General features: G+C 43.2%; 1 protein-coding gene across 3 annotated transcripts in view; it reads right to left on the reverse strand.

Moving 5' to 3' along the window:
- Positions 1-22,686, reverse strand: part of SCAPER (S-phase cyclin A associated protein in the ER) — an 86,460-nt gene that overhangs the window by 40,592 nt on the left and 23,182 nt on the right. For all 3 annotated transcript variants that reach the window (XM_081964976.1, XM_081964975.1, XM_081964977.1), the window contains 10 exons: positions 22,381-22,492; positions 22,067-22,207; positions 20,490-20,645; positions 19,421-19,563; positions 18,714-18,795; positions 18,254-18,406; positions 17,837-17,944; positions 14,886-15,022; positions 8,915-8,980; positions 4,716-4,827 (listed from right to left, as the gene is read on the reverse strand). In XM_081964976.1, coding sequence (XP_081821102.1) covers positions 4,716-4,827; positions 8,915-8,980; positions 14,886-15,022; positions 17,837-17,944; positions 18,254-18,406; positions 18,714-18,795; positions 19,421-19,563; positions 20,490-20,645; positions 22,067-22,207; positions 22,381-22,492 — 1,210 coding nt within the window. The remainder of the gene's footprint in view (positions 1-4,715; positions 4,828-8,914; positions 8,981-14,885; positions 15,023-17,836; positions 17,945-18,253; positions 18,407-18,713; positions 18,796-19,420; positions 19,564-20,489; positions 20,646-22,066; positions 22,208-22,380; positions 22,493-22,686) is intronic.

Below are 22,686 nucleotides of genomic sequence, written 5' to 3' on the forward strand. Positions count from 1 at the left end.
CAATACAATAGCAGAGTTTGAAGGGACCTTGGAGGTCTTCTAGTCCAACCCCCTGCCTAGGCAGGAAACCCTATACCGTTTCAGACAAATGGATATCCAACATCTTCTTAAAGACTTCCAGTGTTGGGGCATTCACAACTTCTGGAGGCAACTTCTGTTCCACTGATTAATTGTTCTGACTGTCAGGAAATTTCTTCTAAGTTCTAAGTTGCTTCTCTCCTTGATTAGTTTCTACCCATTGCTTCTTGTTCTACCTTCAGGTGCCTTGGAGAATAGTTTGACTCCCTCTTCTTTGTGGCAACCCCTGAGATATCGTAAGACTGATAACATGTCTGCCCTAGTTCTTCTTTTCATTAAATTAGACATACCCAGTTCCTGCAACCGTTTTTCATGTTTTAGTTTCCAGTCCCCTAATCATCTCGTTGCTCTTCTCGGCACTCTTTCTAGAGTCTCCACATCTTTTCATTTATTGCAAGGATTATACATTTTGGTGAATTTATTTTTGTTACTGGATAGAAGAATTTTTCTCTCATCCTAGATGCTAATTTATTCAGCCTATTTAGACTGAAAAAAAGCCTGTAATTTTTTCCCCCCAAAAGAAAGTCAATAGCATTATTCACCTATGTTGTTTGCTCTATGCATTCACTACCCAATGTCTCCTTGTACAACTTGCGGCGAATTTGCCAAGAAAATTCAATAAAGGTTTGTTTAGGTTACTGTATTACGACACAATTAGCAATGGTGTAATTACAGAAAAGAATCAGAAATACAATCTATGCTACTTCCAACTGTACGACTGAAAGACAGATACTTACTGGCGATAAGGGGGGAAAATACAGGTTTGATTAAACCACAGTCTTGTTTGAAAAAACACGGAAGGTTCATGTTTATAGCAATCCCTGGGAAAATCCGTATCTATTTTTCTATTAGCTGATGGATATCAATGCTAGTAACAAGAATCTACGTTTTCCTGTTAAAATATATACACACCCTCGCCTTACAGGGGCCAATTAAGAACAGGTATTTGTAATATTGTACATATGGTTCGCTTATCCTAATCCACCCCGAGGCCTAAAGAACAGTTTGTCTTCTGTATAAGATTTGAATTATTTATACTAAAGCCACGGTCCTGTTACAGGGTCAGCTCTACCCCAATAAACCTTTGAGTTACAGAAGTGTTGCAAGCTGCATAAAATTTGGGTTTCGTTTGCTTTAAAACAAAAACAAAACCAAAAAACACAATCCTTCCCAAGTTCGAACCCAATGGTAGCTTTTTAACCGGCGATATAATTTAATTCACTTTAAACCGTTTTGTTCCACTGGCTACTCCGGGCAGATGGCGTAAAAATATTGCAAGGATTATGGAGAATGAAAAGAAATTTCATTAATGATTTTAAAAAATAAAAATAAAGAAAACCTTCAGAAGGGGGGGAAACAGTATTTTTAAAGGCAGGTTTTTTTGCATAAGATGCTGTGGGAAATTTGGTTTGTTCAAATCAAGACGGGGAATTCTTCCTCTTCTTGTTCTTTTTCTTGTATTTCCTCTTCTATTTCTTCTTCTTCTATTTCTTTTTCTTCTTCTCCTCCTCCTTTCCCCTTTTTTCCTCTTCCTCCTCCTCTCCCCCTTCCTCCTCCTTTTCCTCTTATTCCTCCTCTTGTTCTTTTTCTTCTATTTCCTCTTCTATTTCTTCTTTTCTCCTCTTTTCTTTTCCCCTCTTCCTCCTCCTTTCCTCTTCTTTCTCTTCTTCCTCCTCTTGTTCTTTCTCTATTTCCTCCTCCTCCTCCTCTGCTTCTTTCTCCTCTTTCTCCCCCTCCTTTTTTCCTCTTCCTCTTCCTTCTTCCTCCCCCCCCTCCTCTACTTCCTCTTCCTTCTCCTCCCTAGAAGAGGGATTTAACCTTGTGTAGAAAGCCACAGATGGGCTAACAATTAGGTTTTTGAGCTGGACACTTATAACGCTGCTTGATAAACTCCACAAACACATTTTTCTCCCACAGAGACCTTCCAATGAGATGGCATCACCGTCTCCTTTCCCAGAGAAGGACAGGGGCAGGACCTTGGGATGGATGTCACGTAACCCAAATCTCTCAGCCAGATTGTTCCTTATTTGTTTTTCTTCCACCGCTTCTGGTATTCGCATTTCAATGAACCCAAACGGAGGCTGGCTTTGCCAGAATCTGATATTGTACCACATTACACTCGGCGGCAACGGGTCAGGAAGCGTTTTTGCCTTCTAACTTCCACCGGCTTCTAAACTTTGGCAGATCTGCACTCACTTAGGAAGGGTTGGTTGTGTGTGACATCCTGCCAATTCGGAGAAGCAGACCTGGCTGGGTATTTTTTTTAAAAAAAAGAGGCTGCGTAATTAGAAGGAGGGCAGAGGAATTCCTGATCAAATCTATCTTGTTTAAAATTCTGTTTACTTGCAGTAATGGCGCACACATGTCAAGTTGCTGATAAGCTCCACAAAGTTGATCTTATTCTTCTGATAATGAAAACCCAATTTTGAATTCATTTTCAATCAATAGACAAGAGGAAACTGTTCAACTCAATCAACGTGAAGTTGGTTTTCATTGAGGAGGGCAGGGTTTTTAAGGTGTTAAGAATTCTCACAATGATGTTGTGAAAGATCGCAAAGACTTTTGTTAGGCTGTTATTAGTTACGCAGTCATGTCCAACTCATTGCAAACCCATGGACCACGTTCCTCCAGGCCTTCCTGTCCTCTACCATCCTCTGGAGTCCATTGAAGCTCACGCCGACTGCTTTGGTGACTCCATCCAGCCACCTCCTTCTCTGTCGTCCCCTTCTTCTTTCGCCCTCCATCGTTCCCAGCATGAGACTCTTCTCCAGGGAGTCCTTCTTCCTTCTCATTAGGTGGCGAAAGTCTTTGAGTTTCCTCTTCAAGATCTGGCCTTCTAAAGAGCAGTCAGGGTTGATCTCCTCCAGGACTGACCGGTTGGATGGCCTTGCAGTGTAAGGGACTCACAGGAGCCTTCTCTAGCTTTAGGGGCAACAAATTAAAATTGGACGGAAAAATGTTGAAGGGAACATGTTCTCCAGTACGATTATTCCTTCCCTTTCCAAAGTTAATATAAGGAAGCTTCCTCCTCAATCCATCATTCTGAAAGTTACAAAGAGCCGCTGCACCTCCTGGACTGTGATTTTAATTATGCAAAATTCTCATTCCAGTGATGATTTCAAACTAGCAATGACCCTGCTGGCAGGATCATTTCAGAAGGACATTTTCACATAAAAGATCTTAAAAACCAGATCTCCTTTTAAACCTAATTGTACATTTTATGTCAAGTAATAGAACTACCCTTTTACTGGTTCATCAGTTTTAGCATGCTAATAATTTGCTTTAATGCCATTTCATTTTAAAAAAAAACCTGACTATGAAAAATCTCTCAGATGTAAAACAAAAACGAGAAAATGCAGGCAATAAAATGGAAAAGCTGATAGAGAACATACCGAATGTGTAAAATTCTGGCATATTGGTGTCAGATTGGGCAAACGCTGTTCAGGGCCTGATGTGTTGATTTTGGAAAGGCAATTAATTTAATTAATTGGGGGAGGGGTGGAATAAAGCACCATTCATCTCCCTATCTAGGATTAAAATATTTGGGCTGTTGATCTGATGGGAAAAAATTTCCTAACGTAAGAAACAGCAATAGAATGTCAAATTTGTGAAAGAAATAAAAGGTTTCTGTTAATGTTTTAGAACAATTCGTTTAATGGGGAAATTAATTTTATCACATTAATCTACTTAACATTAATTTCCCCCTCCCTTTTTTTTTTTTGGAAACCACAAAACAGCAAGGAAGGGAGAACAGGGAAAAACCCCGGGGAAAGTTAGTAGAATAATAAAAGTAAATGCTCTGAAGATACAATAACCACAAAAATAGGAAAAAGAAAAAGGAAGAATAAGTTAGGAGAAAGGGGGAGAAGAAGAAAAAGAACTGAAAGTGGAACTTTTGAGAGCCCGAGAGAAAACGGTTAAGAGAAAGAAACGCTCTCTATGTTTACATTGAATTAGAAGATATATGTTGTTTATAGTAAAATATATAAATGGAGAAAATAAGAAATGAAAATTTGGTGTAACTTTGAAGGGGCAATTGAAGATATTGTTAATGTATTAAGAAAAATAAGTACAAAGATGAAAACAATTGAAGAGAATAATTTGGCTGAAAGTGAAAACAACACTATGATGTAAAATGGACTATGCAAATGAGAAGGTGTAAAAGAAAAGACTCGGACAACGCTTTGCTTCTATAATATGTATAATTTATATTTAAAAAATAAAAAAATCTTGAATAAAAAAAAAAAAGCATTTCTCCTATATTTATAGCCAAGTCTATTTTAAAGCAACACTGGGAAAGAAATACAGAATGGCACATCAGCTTACTTTAGCTTTCTAAAGTTTTCCATTCGTCAACCTCACAATTTCAAACACCTTCAGCATAATAACAAATATTCAGAATTTGACTGTGCTGCTTCTCCTGAAGTTTACGGCTTATGGCAAAAGTGGAAACCCAGCCATGGCGGCTTGCAAACGATGGCTCATGGCCTATGTGACTCAAGCCACTACGAGGATCGAAGAAACTCAACAGATTTACGAATCTCCAGCCAAGACCGTACGTACAGAGAGAATCAGATGCCCGCCTCAAAGGGGCATGAGCTAATTTGGCGTCGAGCAAGAAGGAAAAGTGGCCTTACCTCTTTTTCCAGGATCCGTGAAACTTCTCCCAAAATCCTATCCAGAGCGGAGATTTTGCTCCCATCTTGAATCTGAAGCTGCTTCAGCAAATCTTTCACCAGTCGTTGTAGCCTTCCATGTTACCGAAAGAAAGAAGGGGGGGAAAGTAGGGAGGGGAAGGAGAGGCAGAAGGAAATAGCGTTCAGAACTGGGGGAGTTACATTCCAGTAATATTTCAGCGAGAGACCCTCTTGGCTGCACGGTGATTAAGAGAGACAATCGATACCACGTCCTGGGCACACCTACGGTGAAGGGCTTCCACGTGACTTCTTCTAGGACAGTGATGGCAAACCTTTTCGGCACACACAGAGTGCCCAAACTGGAACATACATGCATGGGTGCGGGCAGCAGCCCAAGAAACGCAGAGACCAGCTTGCTGGCATGCTTGTTTTTTTGGAATGTTTTTTGGGTCTTTTTTTTCCAGCCATTTTTGGGCCATTTCTTCAGGCTGTTTTGGGAGGCCATATTTTCAGGAAGTTTTCAGGGCATTTTCTGGGCCGTTTTGGGCCATTTTCAGGAGCTCACAAAGACCAGCTGGCCAGTGCATTGGAAATCAGAAAAGCCGCTGGCAAAAGCATGTGTGCCTGCAGAGAGAGCTTTGTGTGCCATAGGTTCGCCATCACGGTTCTAGGTAAATGGGCAAGGGGGAGGATGGGCAGAACTGACCCTCTGCAGAGGCCTTTGGCTATTCCTAGTTCTGCCCATGGAAGACTCTATCTATCATATTCTTCAGCACTTTTAACATTAACCCTCAAAACAGACAAGCCAGGCAGGCATTAGACCGGCTACTACCAGGCAGAATCTGGAAGGAAAGAAGCACAGTTGGGGTTGGCGTAAGTTATTTTCAAGCATTGAAAAACTGGAAATCCCAAAACTTGTCATCTGGTGTAGGATCACAATGGATAAAAAATAGGATCGCCAACGTGACCGCCAAACATCCAGTGGCGGATAGGGCACAAGAAGAAGATAGGACCACAAAAACAGGGCCTTCACGGTGTGTGTGTGTGTGTGTGTGTGTGAACCCTTCTTTATAGAACATCGCTCCTTACAAGGTAAGGTTGGCCTCCACCCTGTGGTTTTTCTGAAATATGTGGTTTTATCAGCAGGCCTGGGGACCACGAATGGAGATGGAGTGGTGGCTGATTTGATTGTGTTGGTGTTAGCTACCATGGGAAGTGGGGTGGAAGTGTTTTTTATGCATTTTTATTATATGGTGGGTTTTTGTTTTTTTTAAAAATTGTAGGCTACTTGGATATGTGAATTGGAAGGCTACGTCAATTAAATAATCCATGAATAAGATTACAAATTGGAGTAGAGCCAGGGCCTAGCTATCCTTAGTAAGGTGGATAACTTGAAACGGCTGAGCAAATACAAACATGCTTTTCAGGGAGGCAGCTATTTGAAGTTAGAACTGCTAAAACATCTTAGGGAGATATTTACGCGAGCGAGATTCGAACATCTTGACCCAATGGTCAGATATGGGAGATTCTATTCTATACCCTACAATGAACGTCTTTGCATTTGTGGAGCAGCAGAGGTTGAAGGCTCACATCCTATTTGCTTGTTGCTTGTATAACGGGGTGAGAGACAGGGACCTTGGTCCATAGACCAAACGAAGGACTCATTGGGATCCCCATATCAAAACAACTCACTTTATGTGCGGCCAGAACCGGAAAATAACATTTAACACAGCACAGGACAAAATGGTTCGGTTGAGATCTGCAAACGTGGGACTGATTGGGGTAGATTGTAACCCGCGTGACACCGAAATATAATTTTATGTCATTTTATTCTATTTTACATATTTATGTATTAAATTCTATTGTATCTTATCCTATTACTCTTGTATTTTACCCTACTCTTTTATTTTAAATTGTTTGTGTAGGATTTTATTGGTGATATATGTTTGAACCTCGTGCTTTGATATGGCCTATAGGCTAATCAATAAAGCGATAATCAGGACCATTTTTAAAATGATGTATCAATGATTGTATTTCAAAGTGGCAATTTAGAAGAATATGGGAAGCAGAGAGGGCCCCGTGAAATAATAGAAACAATCTAAAATAAATAGTTAACTGCTCTTAAGGAAACTGTCCCAAAACAAAGACAAAACAAGAGAACACCAGGTAAATAAGCTGCAAACGAATTTGTTTGTTTGGTTCCTCCACCTTAACCAAAAATTCAAAGTATTGCAATCCCAAGAGATCTACAGAATGGGGTGGGAAATGATTCTAATGCATTTAGGACCACAACTTCTATCGTAACAACTATAAGCTGCCTTGGAAGCAATGTTTATTTTCTGAAATATTTTCATTCAAAAACTGAGGTTTTTGGTTTTTTTAAAGAAAACATACCTTCCTGTCACTAGCAAGCATTTCGTAAGGCGGATCGTTTAGTTTTCAAGAGACAGCTGTACATTCTGGCTCGAGAAACGTATTTCCAGCTCTAATCAAGTCAAATGGAATTCTATGTTTTTACATTTTCCTCCCATTCATTTCTTTTTTTAAGACTCGTCGTAAAACCGTCTTCTTCCTCCTTTTCCTGGCTCGGCGCAGAATATAAAATTACCTTTCCTTTTGATTACTTCATTTCTGACCATATTGCTTAAGTTCTTGGCCTAGATCAAGGTGAACTTTGGACTGAGCTCTTTGTTGGCTCAGGGAAGGGAATCTTATTTCCTGCTTCTAGTCTCTTCTTTGGTGACAACTGATGGGATCTTAGAACCTCTGTCAAGTTTCAGGATGTGTGAGAAGTTTATTTTGCGTGTACTTATTTGATGGATATCTTACCTTGCTATCTGATTGATGGCAATGGAGTGTTTTTTTTTAACTTTTAAATCTCTTCTTTTTAGAAGGTTGAAACCACAGGGAGACTTCCTGGATGTTTTACAAGGTTTCCCACCTCGTTCCATAATTTGGAAATGCCAAATTATAAAAGAAATTGAGAGTGGACCTGCACTCCTGAAGAAGTCACCTTCAGATCTGGCAGAGGCCACCAGTGACATTTCCACCTTCAGATCTGGAAGAGGCCACTAGTGACGTTTCCACCATGAGATCTGAAAGAAACTTCTAGTCTACCTGTAAGAAGTCAAGCCAAAGGAAGAAAGGAGAATTGAGTGGAAGACGACTCTATTCACCAGTCTTCCCGTATTATGGACCCTCCAGGAATTATACTTCAGTTGGATGTGGGCAACTGCCAGAGAGAAGATCATATTCCTGTTCTGGGGGTACGAGGGCACCAATAGAAGGGGCAGCTTTAAGACTTGGCTCCATTCTTCTCAAGCAAACCTTCTAGTCAGATGGGCAAAGCCACCCAGCAGAAATGTAATTTATGTAATGCTGGCATCTAAAAGAGGCAATTTTATACCAGCTCATGACTTCTGGGTATGCAGAGCCTCTCTCTCTCTTTTTTTGCTACGCCTACCATCTTTAGATTTGTCAATATTTATAGTGGCAACAACAAGCTGTGTAAGAGTATTTACATTTACAATTGGTTGCAACATTGCCTTTAATCAGAGCTACAATCACTGTGTACATTGGAAATGGTAAAGCTAGATGCAAAGTTTATTTTCTTTCTTGTTTTGTTTCATAAAGGCAATTTAGCTTCTTATCCTACTGGCAACGGTTCTCTTATTACGTCTCTCTCCCCAAAGGAACGGGCTGCAAGTTTTTTCTGTCTCTCTTTAAAAAAAAAAATCGTCCAATGGCCTGCAGCAAATCCTAAACCTTTTCTGCCACCAAAAAACTAAAATAGGAAACCCATCTTCCCTTTTAACAAAAAACTCAGATTAGGAGTGTACCCAGCAGGCCCGCTGAAGAATAAGAGGGAACTTTAAATATCGAAGAATATCGAAGGAGAAATTCTGCAGCAAAGTTTAAAGAAAGGCAATGAAGAGGCGGATGTCAAAAAGAAGCAAGAAAGCAAAACTTGTGTGTGTGTGTGTGGGGGGGGGGCAGATCTTGAACTTTCAACCGAGTGGGGAAAACCGGGAAGTTTTCAGATTCAGGTTTCCACAGATGTGCCAACATGTCTCTCTTAAAAAATTGGAACTTTGAGCAATACTTTGCCTTGGATTCTGATTTACTTTTGCATGCTATTTGGAACCCTGACACTGGGTGCAAATCTGACGGACAAACTTCCATTTGGAGGAAGGACTTACTTTGCTTTGTAGGGAGACTCGCAGGAGACATTTTTGGACTCCATTCCGTTCTCGTACTCCTTTGCCCTAAGATGAGAAGGAGCAGTGGGAAACATCAGTTAGGGTGTCTATAAAGCACATTCTGTCCTGAGTCTTTCGTTCCATTTACCATTTTACCTTCTTTTTCTTTTTTTCATATTAACGAGGGAGTAGAATTTGGTTAATTTGAAAAGTAATTCTATCCTGCCAAACCGTGCTTGGTATTCCCAATCCTGCTTGAGTTTCATTCATCATGTGGCAAAATGTTTGAAGCTTTCACCCTGTTTCCCTGAAAATAAGACCTCTCCAGCTAATAAGCCCAATCGGGCTTTTGAGTGCATGCGCTAATAAGCCCTCCCCAAAAATATTTAAACACATGTGCAGCCGGTCCCCGCCATTTCCTCTGGTTGCTTGCCATGCAAACAACACAAGGTGAAGCGAGCCTGGAAGGGGGAACATGCCCCATGCATCCCACACGCCCTTACCTAACGGCATCTCCTACAACCCTAGCCACCGTGCTATTTCTGTCACGCTAATGGCCGCTGCAAAAAGAGTGGCAGGCAAAGCGACACGCAACACACTCGCCGCCTCCTGCACCTCAAAAATAATAAGACCTGCCCGAAAATAAGGCCAAGCCTTTATTTTGGGAGGGAGGGAGAGAAAAATAAGACCTTATTTTCGGGGAAACACGGTATAAGCTGCAGCAAGCCCACCCGTCACACATACTTCCGGAGAGATTTAAAACACTTTTAAGTATGAAAACAACAAGCTTAGGGCACTTCAGAGAACGAATGAAGGTATCAATTCATAAGCAACTGCAAATTACAGGACTGGATTTACTCTTTAATACCGGGTGGCAATTGGCTCATGGTGAGATTTTTTTTCAAAAACCCCAATTTGCATCTCAATTAATAGCTTGTAACTGACAGCGATGCAACCACGCAAGTTTCCCCCCTGCAAACAGAAAAAGGGATCTATGAATGGCTGGTTTATTTTGGGAGAATGTTAAACCAGAATTAGGAGCACGACCCAAATGGGAAAAAGAATTTGGGTTTATCTTGGAGACTTGCCAAAGGGGTCTGAGAGAAGGGCAACTGTTCCTTGGACGGCGCTTACCGTATTTTTTGGAGTATAAGCCGCAGCAGGGTTTTGAAGAAGAATTTTTTTTTTTTAAAGTTCTTGCACTCTGCAAATCTCCCCAAAATGGCCCGTTTTTGCAAAATGGCCCGTTTTTGCAAAATGGCCCGTTTTTGCAAAATGGCCCGTTTTTTTTTTTTTGAAAAAAAAAAGAGCATGAATAGCCCTTAGGAGGCTCGTAGAGTGCTCGAGGGGAGGCAAAAACAAGCAAAAAATTGCCTCCGGAGTCAGGGGAGGGCAAAAAACACCCCGCTGTGGTGCAGGAGGGCAACTAGGCCACGCCCACCCAGCCACCAGGCAGATAAGTCCTTGCTAAAAATTTTGAAGGCCACCCCTCTACCAGGTTTCATGGTCCTCTTCCTTTGATGTTGTAGAAGAAGGAGGTGGATGGAAAATAAAAGCAAACGGGCCTTCTTATGTGTTCATCTTTGACATTTGCAACGTCAGTTAAGTGTCCCTAAACCGATGGGTTTGCGCTAGACAGACTGACGTGGGCGGCTCAGCAGGGAGACGCTCCGGATACGAAAAGCTTTTAAGGCCGGGATAAAAAGATTGGGGCTTTTGCTAAGAGGAGAAAGGAAGAATTCCGAAGCAGACATGACAACAAGCAGGAAAGTTGATTTTCAAGTTTGTCTCAAGGCAGCAAGGAGTTCACTCCCCTGCTTTGTTTGGCAAATATTTTATCTCCTTAAATACATGCCCTGGGGCTATTTTCTCGGGCGGATTATGTTTTCCATACCTTTCTTGATAACAGCGTTTTGATTAACCCATCATACTGAGTGACAGTCATTGGAGGAGGAAGGCGGTGTTAACGTCAGCGCGTAAAATCAGAAGTAATTGGTAGCACAGTTTCCAGCTAACACATTTTGTTAAAAAGCACAAGTGTTTGTAAGTTGTATTTTGACTTAAAAAAAAAAAAACCATCAGGATGTTCCTGCTTTACTCTCCTGGGGCAGCAAGAGTATGAAATCCAATATTTTTTGAGAACTTGAGGTTGGGAAAAAATGGGTTATGCTATGAATCACTTCCCTTTATATTACAAAGTCTTAGTGAATTGTGGTAAACAAAGCTCTATCAGAGTCAATGTGCTGGAGAGGAAAAATAAAATAAAAACTCAAGAGATGAAACTATCTGGGAAATAAATCTTAACGCAAAATAGTCCATGCCGTAAAGACGCCATTCAAAAAGGGGGAACATCTGCTATCTCGATCCACAGCAGTACAACGAAATGGCTAAACGCCACCTTAATAAAAAAAAAACACCGAAGAAAGATCTTGGAGAAAAAAAATTGGAACTCGGTTATTATATATGTTGACTGCGGCGAGAATTCTCTACGTGCAAGAATGGAAAGATACGCTAATTCCCACAATGGAAGAACGGACGGAAAAACAAATGGAGCTGGAAGATATGGCAAAATTAACTGTTTTAATTAAAGAAAAGAACGCATCCGTTTTGCTTCTACTTAGAAACAGCTACAGCTGGACTTTAGGCTTGAAACAAAACAAAACAAAATTTTGATTTTGGATTTTGATGATTAGATTACATTTATTATAGCAATGGCCATTATTTACTAAATATGTAAAATAAAAAGTTGGCTATAACTGTATTTTGTGTTTGACTGCACTGAAACATTTGGCCAAATTCTGTTAAGCTGTATGCAAAATTAAGCAAACTTTAACTGCCCAATGATAATCCAGCACCAAATGAGACATAATATTCGGTTTGTCTTCTATTTTAATTTTTTAAAACTATTATTATTGTTTTAAGTTCTTTTATTGGTAATGTTGGTGTGTGATAGTAACAAAATTGAATTGGGTGTTGATGATTAGATCAGGTTTGTTATCAAAACAGCTAGCACTTATTAAACGTGCAAAGTAAAAAGTTGAGGTTGTAAACTGTATTTTATATTTGACTACACTGGTAAGAGTTGCAAGTCCCTTTTTTTTCCTTTCCTTTTTACTTCGCATTCACTGCTTCTCCTTCTTTTTATCTTTTGTTTCTATTTGTATTTTATATTACAGTTAATCCTCGATTTATGACCACAATTGAGCCCCAAATTTACGTTGCTAAGAAAGACTTTTTGTTAAGTGACTTTGGCCCCGTTTTACGAGCTTTCTTGCCACAGTTGTTAATTGAATCAATGCAGTTGTTACGTTAGTAACACAATTGTTAAGTGAATCTGCTTTCCTCATTGACTTGGCTCGGCAGAAGGTCGGGAAACAGGGATCACGTGACCTCGGGAAACTGCGACTGTCATAAATACGAGCCTCCAAATTTTTTGCGTGGTGACCATGGGGATGCAATAACGGTGTGAAAAATGGTCCACTGTTTTCAGTGCTGTCGTAACTCTGAACGGTCACTAAATGAATTGTTGAGAGCTGTATAATAAACTTCAACTAAAAATTACCCCCCCCCCAAAAAAAGCAAAAGATGATTCAACAGGACTCAGTTTCACCATGCCAGAATTTTATTGCTAAGTTGGGATTTCGAGTACCGTATTTTACCGAGTATATGATGCACCTTTTTCCCCTCAAAAAAGAGGTTGAAAATCTGGGTGCGTCTTATATACTGAATACAGCATTTTTTGCCACCTGAAACCCCGCCCCTTCACCAAAATGGCCATGCATAGTCTTTAGGAGCCTTGCAGAGTGCTCCTGGGGGCTGGGGAGGGCAGAATTGAGCAGAAAACAGGCCTTTTTTTGCTCATTTTGCCCTCCCCCCCAGCCCCCAGGAGCACTCTGCAAGGCTCCTAAAGGCTATTCATGCCCTTTTTTTCGGAAAAAAAAAAGCGCTGTTTTTTGCTCGTTTTTGCCCCCCTCCCCCGGAGTACTCTACAAGCCTCCTAAAGGCTATTCATGCCCTTTTGGGGGGGGGGGGAAACGGGGGGGCATTTTTGCGAGGTCTGCAGAGTACAAAAACTTTTTTTAAAAAATTGCCTCTTCAAAACCGTGCTGCATCTTATACTCCGAAAAATACGGTAAGTGGAAAGAATCTAGAAATCCAGTGATGGCGAACCTTTTTGGCCCTGGGTGCTGAAAAGAGAATGTGTGCTCCTCTGGGCCACAACTTGGAAATGGAGCCAGAAGGAGCCTAAGGGGCACGCACGCACCAGAAAATGAACTTCGGGTTTCTGGCGCATCAATGCGCACCAGCCAACTAGTCTTCCGATTACTGGTATGCATGCGTGCGCGGCAATCAGCTGGCAGGCACACATGCTCACTCCGGAAAACGGAAGACCGGCTCTCCCAGTTTCCGGCACTGCCAGAGGCACAAAGGCCAGCTGATCGTCACGCACGTACGCGTGCCAGAACCCCAAAAGAGGAACGGGCTACACCGGGCATGCCACTTCGGTCATGCGTGTTGTAGGTTTGCCATCATGGGTCTAGGCAGAAGCACGGACCATCTGCCTCGAAACCTCCAAACCGTGAAAGTACGGCAATCCCCCGACTGTCACTTTTTTTTTTTTAGCCTGTTGACAAATGGCAGGTCTGACAACTCACTTTTCCTTTTAAGATATTTCTAACTTTCTTCGCCGTGGCAGGCAACAAAATTGATTAAACCCAGCCCGGGGATTTGACACTCCGGCCGCCGAGATTCTATTTGTTGATTACTATTGATTTTCTTTGATGCTTCATTTTAAAAATCAATAGCCGGGAAGAAAAATAGGCCTGGTTTAGACGTACTTAAACCTGCTATTGTGCGCTGGGAGAGGGCAGAGTTTTTGGCAGGGCTCTGGCGTCCAATTAGGAAGAAAGCTCTTAACAGGTGAAAGGCAGGGGCTGAATCAATACGCCGTTTTCTTCCTCAATCAGAGAAAGTGGCCATAAATTAGACTCATCAGTGCTGTTTTCAAGATGTTCCTAGAGCAAATAACTTCAAAAGGGTTTTGCATTTTTCCCAGTCTTTCACAGCAGCTTTTCTGAAGGGCACGAATAAATAAATTTAAGACGTTTCATGCAAAGGAATGAAATAAATGTAAGCCTTTTCATGAAAAAAAACAAATGGGAAACAAAATCTATCTATCCATCCATCCATCCATCCATCCAACCTACCTACCTATCAATGATATCTTCTTTTGCATGAAAAGGTTTAAATTATAAATAACATTACGTATATATGTATACAGGTAGTCTTACGACCACAGTTGAGCCCCAAAATTTCTGTTGCTAAATGAAACATTTGTAAAGTGAGTTTTGCCCCATTTTACGACCTTTCTTGCCGAGGTTGTTAAGTGAATCCCTGCATTCACACAGTTGCTCAGTGAGCCCAGCCTCCCCACTGACTTTGCCGCTCAGGAGGTCGCAAAAGGGGACCACATCACCCCGAAGGAACACTGCGACTGTCATAAATTTGAGACAGTGGCCAAGCGTCTGACTCTTCTTGATCGTGTGGCTACGGGGGATGCTGCAATGGTCATCGGTAAGTGCGAAAAACTGTCCTACGTTTTTTTCAGTGCTTTGAACTAAATGAACTGTTGCAATTGGAAGACACTCTGTGTGTGTGTGTGCGTGCGTGTGTGTGTGTGTGTGTGTGTGTGTGTGTATACACCAGTGGTGGGATTCACTTACCTTCCCTACCGGTTCGCAAATGTGAGCATGCGCTCACAAGCCCCCTATCTGCACATGAGGAGCACCACCTTCTCCGCATGCGCAGCGCTCGCACATTACGTCAGGGGGGTGGTAGCGGTGGCTGCGGAGCTTCCCGCAGCCACCGCTACCAGCTCGTTGGAACCGGAGAGAACCGGCTGAATACCACCTCGGGTATATATGTAGGTAAGGGGGTGGGGTGGGGTTGGGGTTGTTTCCAAAACCGATACCTTGAGTTCATCCGTGCCTTCAATTTCTTGGCTTTCTTTTTTGTCCTCTGCCTCTCTTCCCCGTCTTTCCCAGGCTCGGAGGGAACCGTGTTTTCTACCACAATGTCCACGATGTATTTCTTTAAGGACAGGTGTTCCTAGAAGAAAGGGGAGAGCAAGAGGAACCCTGAAAAGATTGCACCCCACTCTTGCTTCTGTTCCTGCACCCTCAAAATGAGAAACCTACCATTCAAAAGCCACAGAGTATTAAGACAAGTAGATGTCGGAATACATTTCTGTTTACAAAAGCACGGTGAAGCGGTATATAAGTTTAAGTGCTGTTGCTATCTTTCCTTCCCTTCCTTCCTTCCTTCCTTCCTTCCTTCCTTCCTTCCTTCCTTCCTTCTTTCTTTCTTGCCTGCCTAGTGGTTAGAATGCAACATTGCAGGCTAACTTTGCCAACAGCCAGGAGTTCGATCCTGTCTGGCTGAAGGTTGACTCAATCTTCCATCCTTACAAGGTCCGTAAAATGAGGACCCAGATTGTTGGGGGCAAATAAGCCGACTCTGTAAACTGCTTAGAGAGGGCTATGTGAAGTGCTATGTAAAGTCCTTACGAAGGAGCTGGGATAACAGATCTGGATATAACATCATGAAATATTCGTATCTGCCTATCCCAGGTGCTTGGTAAGGACTTGAGAGGTAGACAAAAATGCCAAACCCAGTCTGGACATCTGGCTGACTATGCAATGAAGAATGATGATGATGATTGTACAGTTTATTGATATCGCTGTATCAGGAGATGCCAGAGTCAAAGCAAAAAAAAAAAAAACTGGAAAAAAAATCACAAAATATTTTGAACTGGCCATCGAAACTACGCGATTATGGATGAAACAGGTAACAGTGATACCCATTGTCATCGGGGCACTTTGTACCATGTCTAGGAATTTTGCAAAACACATCAAGAAATTGCAGCTTCCTGCAATAAACACCAGTGGAACTGCAAAAAACATCGCATATTTTAAGAAGATCCATGGTTGACACCTAGAATGCTGGCAGCAACCCGTATCAACCATCAGGACCAGTCAATGGTATTTGTGACGCATTTTTGAATGTTTAGTTGACCGAGTTTCATGTTTAATGAATAAAGTATATATAATAACAACAACAACAACAGAATAATAATAAACAACGATTTGGATTCTATGCTGTGATCTTTGTCAATAGAATTTCCTAACGATCAAGACAGGTTTTGTGATTCAGTATGGAAACCTTGTCTGGAATTGACCTCTCCGGTGGAGTTATTTCGGTTGTGTGGCAGGCAGCTCTTACCCATTCTAGGCTTAAAACAAAAATGTGTCAAAGATCAAGTGTATGTTATCCGACGTGTCAAGTGCAGGAGGCTAAAGGTGAAATTTCATTAGGTCAGAGGTAGTATAAATAAAAACCTTATACATCAGAGAAGAAGGGTCATTTCATATGAAGGCATCAGAGGTGAAAAGCAATAACTTTAAGTAGGAACAGTCGTTCACCTAGAGGTGCCTCCATTGATTAAAAATAAAATGGGGAAGAGAGAGAAGTAAAACTAAGCTGGTTCAACCACATTATTTATTCCTGTATTTTCAAACTTTACTCTTTAAGCACGCAAATCGTAAGTGTTGCCGTTCTAGAGGGATGTAAATTTTACCCAGAGCTGTACGTAGTAAGAAAGACCAAATTATATTAGAATTTATCATAATACTTTGCTGACCGTTAACCGATGAAAACAAATTAACTCAACAAACAACAGGGTACTTCCAGATCCCAAGGAAAAGGGGGCGCATTCAGAAAAGGCACCACGCTCTCGGGGGAATTAAAGATTAAAGAAAGGCTTCTTCTGTTCACTCTGTCCTGCAGGAATGCACGATCTTAAACAGAGTCGGTCCACGACAGAGAGTTTCTTTCAGGACTTCCTCAGGAACACTCAAGTTTTCATGGGTCGTATCAAAAGACCCATTGACCAAAGCAACCATGGGTACCTGAACCACCAGAGGATGTCGGTAGAATCCACCAAGCCAACTCTAAAGACACAGCAGCATATCTTGCCACTATGTGTTAACCCAACCACCGGGTTCCGACGATCAGCTGGGGGCAAATCGGTTCGCCCCGACGATCAGCTGGGCCCACCTGCCCGCCTGCGCTATTTTCCTACCTTTATCTCAGCTGATTCGCCCAGCAGAGAAGATTGCTGCGCAAATCAGCTGTGTTACTCCTCCGAAGAAACCTGGAAAAGAAGATTTGCGCACGCAAATCATGCGATCACCGAATCGATTCTTAAACTGGCACAATCCCACCACTGCCTGCAACTGGTATCTCTCCATCTTCTTGCCTCTGAGTAGGACAATGTAGTGAACACGTCTTCCTCAAATGCTTCCACTCTTCTGGCTGGTTATTTAGCAGTACAGTCAACAACCTATCTCTGAATCCTCAAATTCATTGATATGCTGTGTTAAGACCAAGATTTTCTCAACCTGGGCACCTTTAAGATGTGTGAAACTCCCAGAATTCCTTAGCCAATTCTGGGAGTTGAAGTCCACGTATCTTAAAAGTTATCCAGGCTGAGAAACACTGCTTTAATCTGCTGCCTGTTACACTATTCTGGATTACAAATCCTTCAGATCTTCCAGCAATTGTGGCTTTCCTTACAAAATACAGAATAAGTGAGTTGGAAGGGACCTTGGAGGTCTTCTAGTCCAACCCCTTGCTCAAGCAGGAAGTCCTAGACCATTTCAGACAAATGGTTGTCTAATCTCTTTTTAAAAACTTTCAGTGTTGGAGCATTCACAACTTCTGGAGGCAAGCTGTTCCACTGGTTAATTGTCCTCCCTGTTAGGAAACTCCTCCTGAGTCCAATTGAATCAAGGCTGTGGCAACATAACAACCATTTCCTTGTTGGATAATAGAATGGAGGGAAAATATAGAGAGAAGGCTTACCACTTCTTCATCGGAGAGTTCTCGGCCTTGGATGCTGCTGTTTTCTCTCACGGCTTGTTGATGTTTTTTCCCCTTAATGTGGCTAAAGAGATACACCTCCGAGGAAATCTGGAAAGGGTGTGACATTTGCTCAGTTCATTTGTGCCAAAACTTGAGAAAGCCAACTCGACATGTCGTGGCTAGTCCATAGGGGAGAAGATGGACCCAACTGGGCAAAGAGGAGATGGTTCTCCATTGTCCTTCACAGATTGTTGGGAGCAAATATCCTGGCTCTGTAAACCGCTTAGAGAGGGCTGTAGAAGCACTGTGAAGCGGCATATAAGTCTAAGGGCTATTGCTATCCGGGCGCAGCTAAGGCGGCCTCGATGGCCGAAGCACACTTTGGTCTCAAGAGGCTAGTAAGAGGGAGAGTCCTACCACAACATTGCAGAGGGAACACTGCTTCTTTCGCTCGTAGGGGGTGAGTTTGGGCGCGTAGTCCGTGTTGGCGTGTCTTCCGCTGCTTAACTCAGCGGCTTTTTCTTTCCTCTGCTCGATCTGCTCCATGTGCCTCCGGATGCTCTCATCGTGCTGTGTGTGATCGAAAGAGAAGGGGACGCGTCACCCGACTGACTGAAAGGTTAACAGCAGGCCTGACGGCGATCTCTAGGCCAGGGGTCCTCAACCTTAACTTCACCCCCTTTTTAAATACCTTTTGGGGTTGCAAACAAACCACAGCCACGCATCCCCAAGACTTAACTCAAGATTTAAATTGTAACTTTGCTTCCAGCCTTCGCAGACCCCTTGTAACATTGTGATCCCCCTCCCAGGGGCCCACAGGCCACAGGTTGAGAACCAGTGCTCTGTGACTTTATGGAGATGTCTCTCTAGTCCATACCTTCAACTGGATCTTTTTCTGGAGCTCCTCCATGGCTTCTTGCTGGGCTGCGGTCAGAGCAGCTAATCTCTCTTCCCGGTCTCTACGCAAAGAGCAGAGATATAGAAAAAATGAAGGCTTTCCATTGGATCAACACCTTTTCAAGAGTAGCAAAATCCAGAAACTCTTCTTGTGTGTGCCTCCTTCTCTCCATTCATACAGTAGATCCAACATATTCCAATGCCTTTATGGGTGTCTCTATTTTCTAGGGTTAGGCCCAGAGGTGGTATTCAGCAGGTTCTGACCAGTTCTGGAGAATCGGTAGCGGAAACTTTGAGTAGTTCGGAGAACCAGTAAATACCACCTCTGGCTGGCCCCGCCCCCATCTATTCCCTGCCTCCCGAGTCCCATCTGATTGGAAGGAAATGGGGATTTTACAGTAACCTTCCCCTGCCATGCCCACCAAGCCACGCCCACAGAACCGGTAGTAAAAAAATTGAATCCACCACTGGTTAGACCCCAATAAATGAATTTAGCATTTGCACATTCCATTTGCAAATATTTCTCAATCACAGCAAGTTTAAGTTGGGTGGACTTCGACTCCCAGAATCTCCCAGCCTCCGGGAATCGAAGTCCACGCATCTTAAAGTTGGCGAGGTTGAAAAACACCAACCGAAACTCTTGGGTTGGAATTAAATAAAAACTGGAAGCGGTTTCACAAAGGCTACCTGGCCCGTTCCCGAGCTGCATCTTCCCGGGCTTTTTCCTTCTCCTGCCTCTGCTGCTCAATCCGAGCTTCTTGCTCTTTCCTCTTCATTAGCAGCTCTTCCACCCGGGCCTGACGCTCCGCCTCCAAAGCTCTCTTCCGTTCCTAGAGAGCAAACAGTTCAGTTGTTAAATATGGAAACCCTAAATGGTTTGCACAATGATAGAGAAAGGACAGAAGTTTTGGGCTGGATGGATGGATGGAAGAATAGATCATTAATGGGTGGATGGAAAGATAGATCATTGATGGATGGATGGAAGGATGATTGATGGTTGGATTGAGACAGCTAGAAAATGGAAGGATAGAGATAGCTAGACAATGCATGGATAGATGGACAGATAAATTATAGATAAGATAGATAGTAGGTAAGGGACGCAGTGGCTCAGTGGCTAAGACGCTGAGCTTGTCGATCAGAAACATTGGCAGTTCGGCGGGTCGAATCCCTAGCGCCACGTAATGGAGTGAGCTCCCGTTACTTGTCCCAGCTTCTGCCAATGTAGCAGTTCGAAAGCACATAAAAAATGCAAGTAGAAAATTAGGGACACCTTTGGTGGGAAGGTAACAATGTTCCATGCGCCTTTGGTGTTTAGTCATGCCGGGCACATGACCACGGAGACGTCTTCGGACAGCGCAGGCTCTTCGGCTTTGAAACGGAGATGAGCACTGCCCCCTAGAGTCGGGAACGTCTAGCACATATGTGCAAAGGGAACCTTTACCTTTACATAGTAGGTAGGCAGATCGACAGACAGACAGATGGATAATATCATCATGTTGACTTAGTTCCATGCAGATTAACTAGCTGATTCAGAGCTCAGTAGCATTTTAGAGTAAGAGGACGAGGAAGAGAAGAAAAAGGAAGAGAAGGAAGAGGAAGAGAGATGGAAAAGGAAGAGAAGGGAGGGGAAGACAGGCTACCACAATAGTGTTCCAAAGTAGGACGCTAGTAAGGCAAAGCAATAAACCATGGAAAGCTCCTCTCTGCCTTGTTCTCCTCTCTCCTGCATCTCCTTCTAGGCTTTGTGAAGGGGTACCTGGACAGCTTCATCGCGAGCTTGCTTCTCTTCCTGCCTTCGTTGGCGCTCTTCCTGCAATTCATTCAGTCTCTGTTCGTATTCCTTCAGTTTGGACAAGACATCGTGGCGCTTATTCTGGGCTTCCAACGTGTTTATGAAGGCAATTTCGTTCACCTGCCAAAGAGGGAATTGGGAACGCTGATAAATTGGACTGGAGCAAAATAATGACACTTTAGACAGTTGTACGTCAATCGGCTATGGGAACTGAAGTCATTTGGTGAACTTAAGCATGGCCGGCTGGAGAATTCTGGGAGCTGAAGTCCAGCCGCCTTCATGCTGCCATCCCTGCCCTTAAGGGAATCCGAGATCATCTGTGGGGTTCTTGAGGCTCTCTGAGCTTGGCTGTTTTCTTGCAGACATTTTACTGCCCAACTAGCAGAGAAAATTTAGATGGGGATGAGTGAAGGGTCTGTTAGATCTCTGGATCTGGACCTCTGAGGGATCCCCAAGCAGAGAAGAGTGCTCAGGTCCTCCACCACATCAAAGCGATTCGTGCAATGCGCTTCCTTTTTGGGCAAAATGTCCCCTAACTGGATTTCTGAGGAGCCTCGCTTCCTGAGAACGAATTTGCTGGCTTGGGATGGAGAAACACCATCCCAACGCGCACTGATTCCCTAAGCCAGTGATGGCGAAACGTTTTGGCATCGAGTGCCTAAACCAAAATGCACAGGGCAAGAGAAAGACGCTGGATATTTCTGTCCTGAGCTGAACGCTGGATTTGGAGGCTAAGCGGCCTCTTTGGACTCTTTATGGTTTTCGTACTTTCTCTCCCACCATTTACAGCCGTGTCAAACATCCCCAGACAGAGTCCAACTTTCCGCTTTGTTTGCCGCGTGGGACACATTTGCAGGGCGGATTTCCTTGCAGCTCACTGAGCGGATGGCGGTGGGAGGTGGGCAGGAAAAGAGGAACAGCTGTGAAAGTCCCAGCCTTCTTTTCCTTTGCCCCCATCCCACCCTCCCCTCCTTCCCCACTAGCAGCTCTGACCCAATTAGCTGCGCGATCTCGGGGTGCAAAGGGCCGGGGATCTCTCGCGCCCAGCTGAACCGATGCAATGCTTTAGCACATCTGCTAAAGTGGGAATTATGACAGGCCGGGTTGTTAATCTGATTGCCGGGGTCACTCGGGATTAAGGAAACCAGGGCCTGCAGGTGAAAGAAATGACAGCAGCTCCGAGGGATGGGCAGGAGCAGCCAGCAGGCTAATGGACTTATCCAAGTGTGTCCTCTTAAGGGCTCCCAAAGCATTAAAAACATGACTTTTCAAAAATAGCACCCGGTGTGTACACACACGCACAGACCCTTGAAATTCCCCCTCCCCTGTGGAAGCGAAAACCATCCCTCCTCGTAGCACAAGACCTTGCCTACGAATCAACTCTCCGCATCACAGAATGGATAGGATGGCTCTGCCTTCCAGTTGTATCGAATGGACACAAGGGCAGCACATTTAAAACGAAACAAAAAAGCAGCTAAGATGCCAAACCCAGCAAAAGAGAAGCCTGGGAGCAAAAGTTCATCTGATCCGAGCGATCTTACCTTAGCTTCCTCTTCTTGGGCTTTTTTGACAATCGCTTGCAACTGCACTTCACGCTTAAACTCGGCGTGGAGCAATTTTTCCTCCATCATCCTTCGCCTCTGGTCCAACAATTCTTCCTTCCATTTTTTCACATCTTTCTCCTGCGGGGCAGAATGAAGAGTCAAAGAAGCCCCCAACCACTATGGTACCTTTCATTGGCAACTTGCCCCTAATATTGAGGGTGGTCTTATTGGTCATGATACAACACGGTTTTGGGAACACAACTTTTGGGGTTTCAAGCTCAGGGCCTTAAAAAGAGCCACGGCAAAGTTACCCTTTCCATTAACTTCTGGAGCTTTAGCGTTTTCTCTTCGCGGAGCTTCTCTCTCAGCTGCTGAGCCTTCATCTGCTTCTCTTCGTGCTTCTTCTTCGATTCTGCAATTGTCCTTGGGAAGGAAAAGACACGGGAAACTGAGCACCAAAGGAATAATGTGGAAGCAGCCGAGAACTACAGAACGCTGCCTAAAAAGCACAAAAGGTTTAAAAAGTTACAGCTTAGAGGGCTTCACCGAGGATGCAACTGACGTCTCAATTAGAAGATTCCCAAGTTCAATCTTCATTTACGGTGAACAATGTAATG

The sequence above is a fragment of the Natrix helvetica genome (assembly GCF_964273705.1).
Source record: "Natrix helvetica genome assembly, chromosome: 12".
NCBI lineage: Eukaryota > Metazoa > Chordata > Lepidosauria > Squamata > Natricidae > Natrix > Natrix helvetica.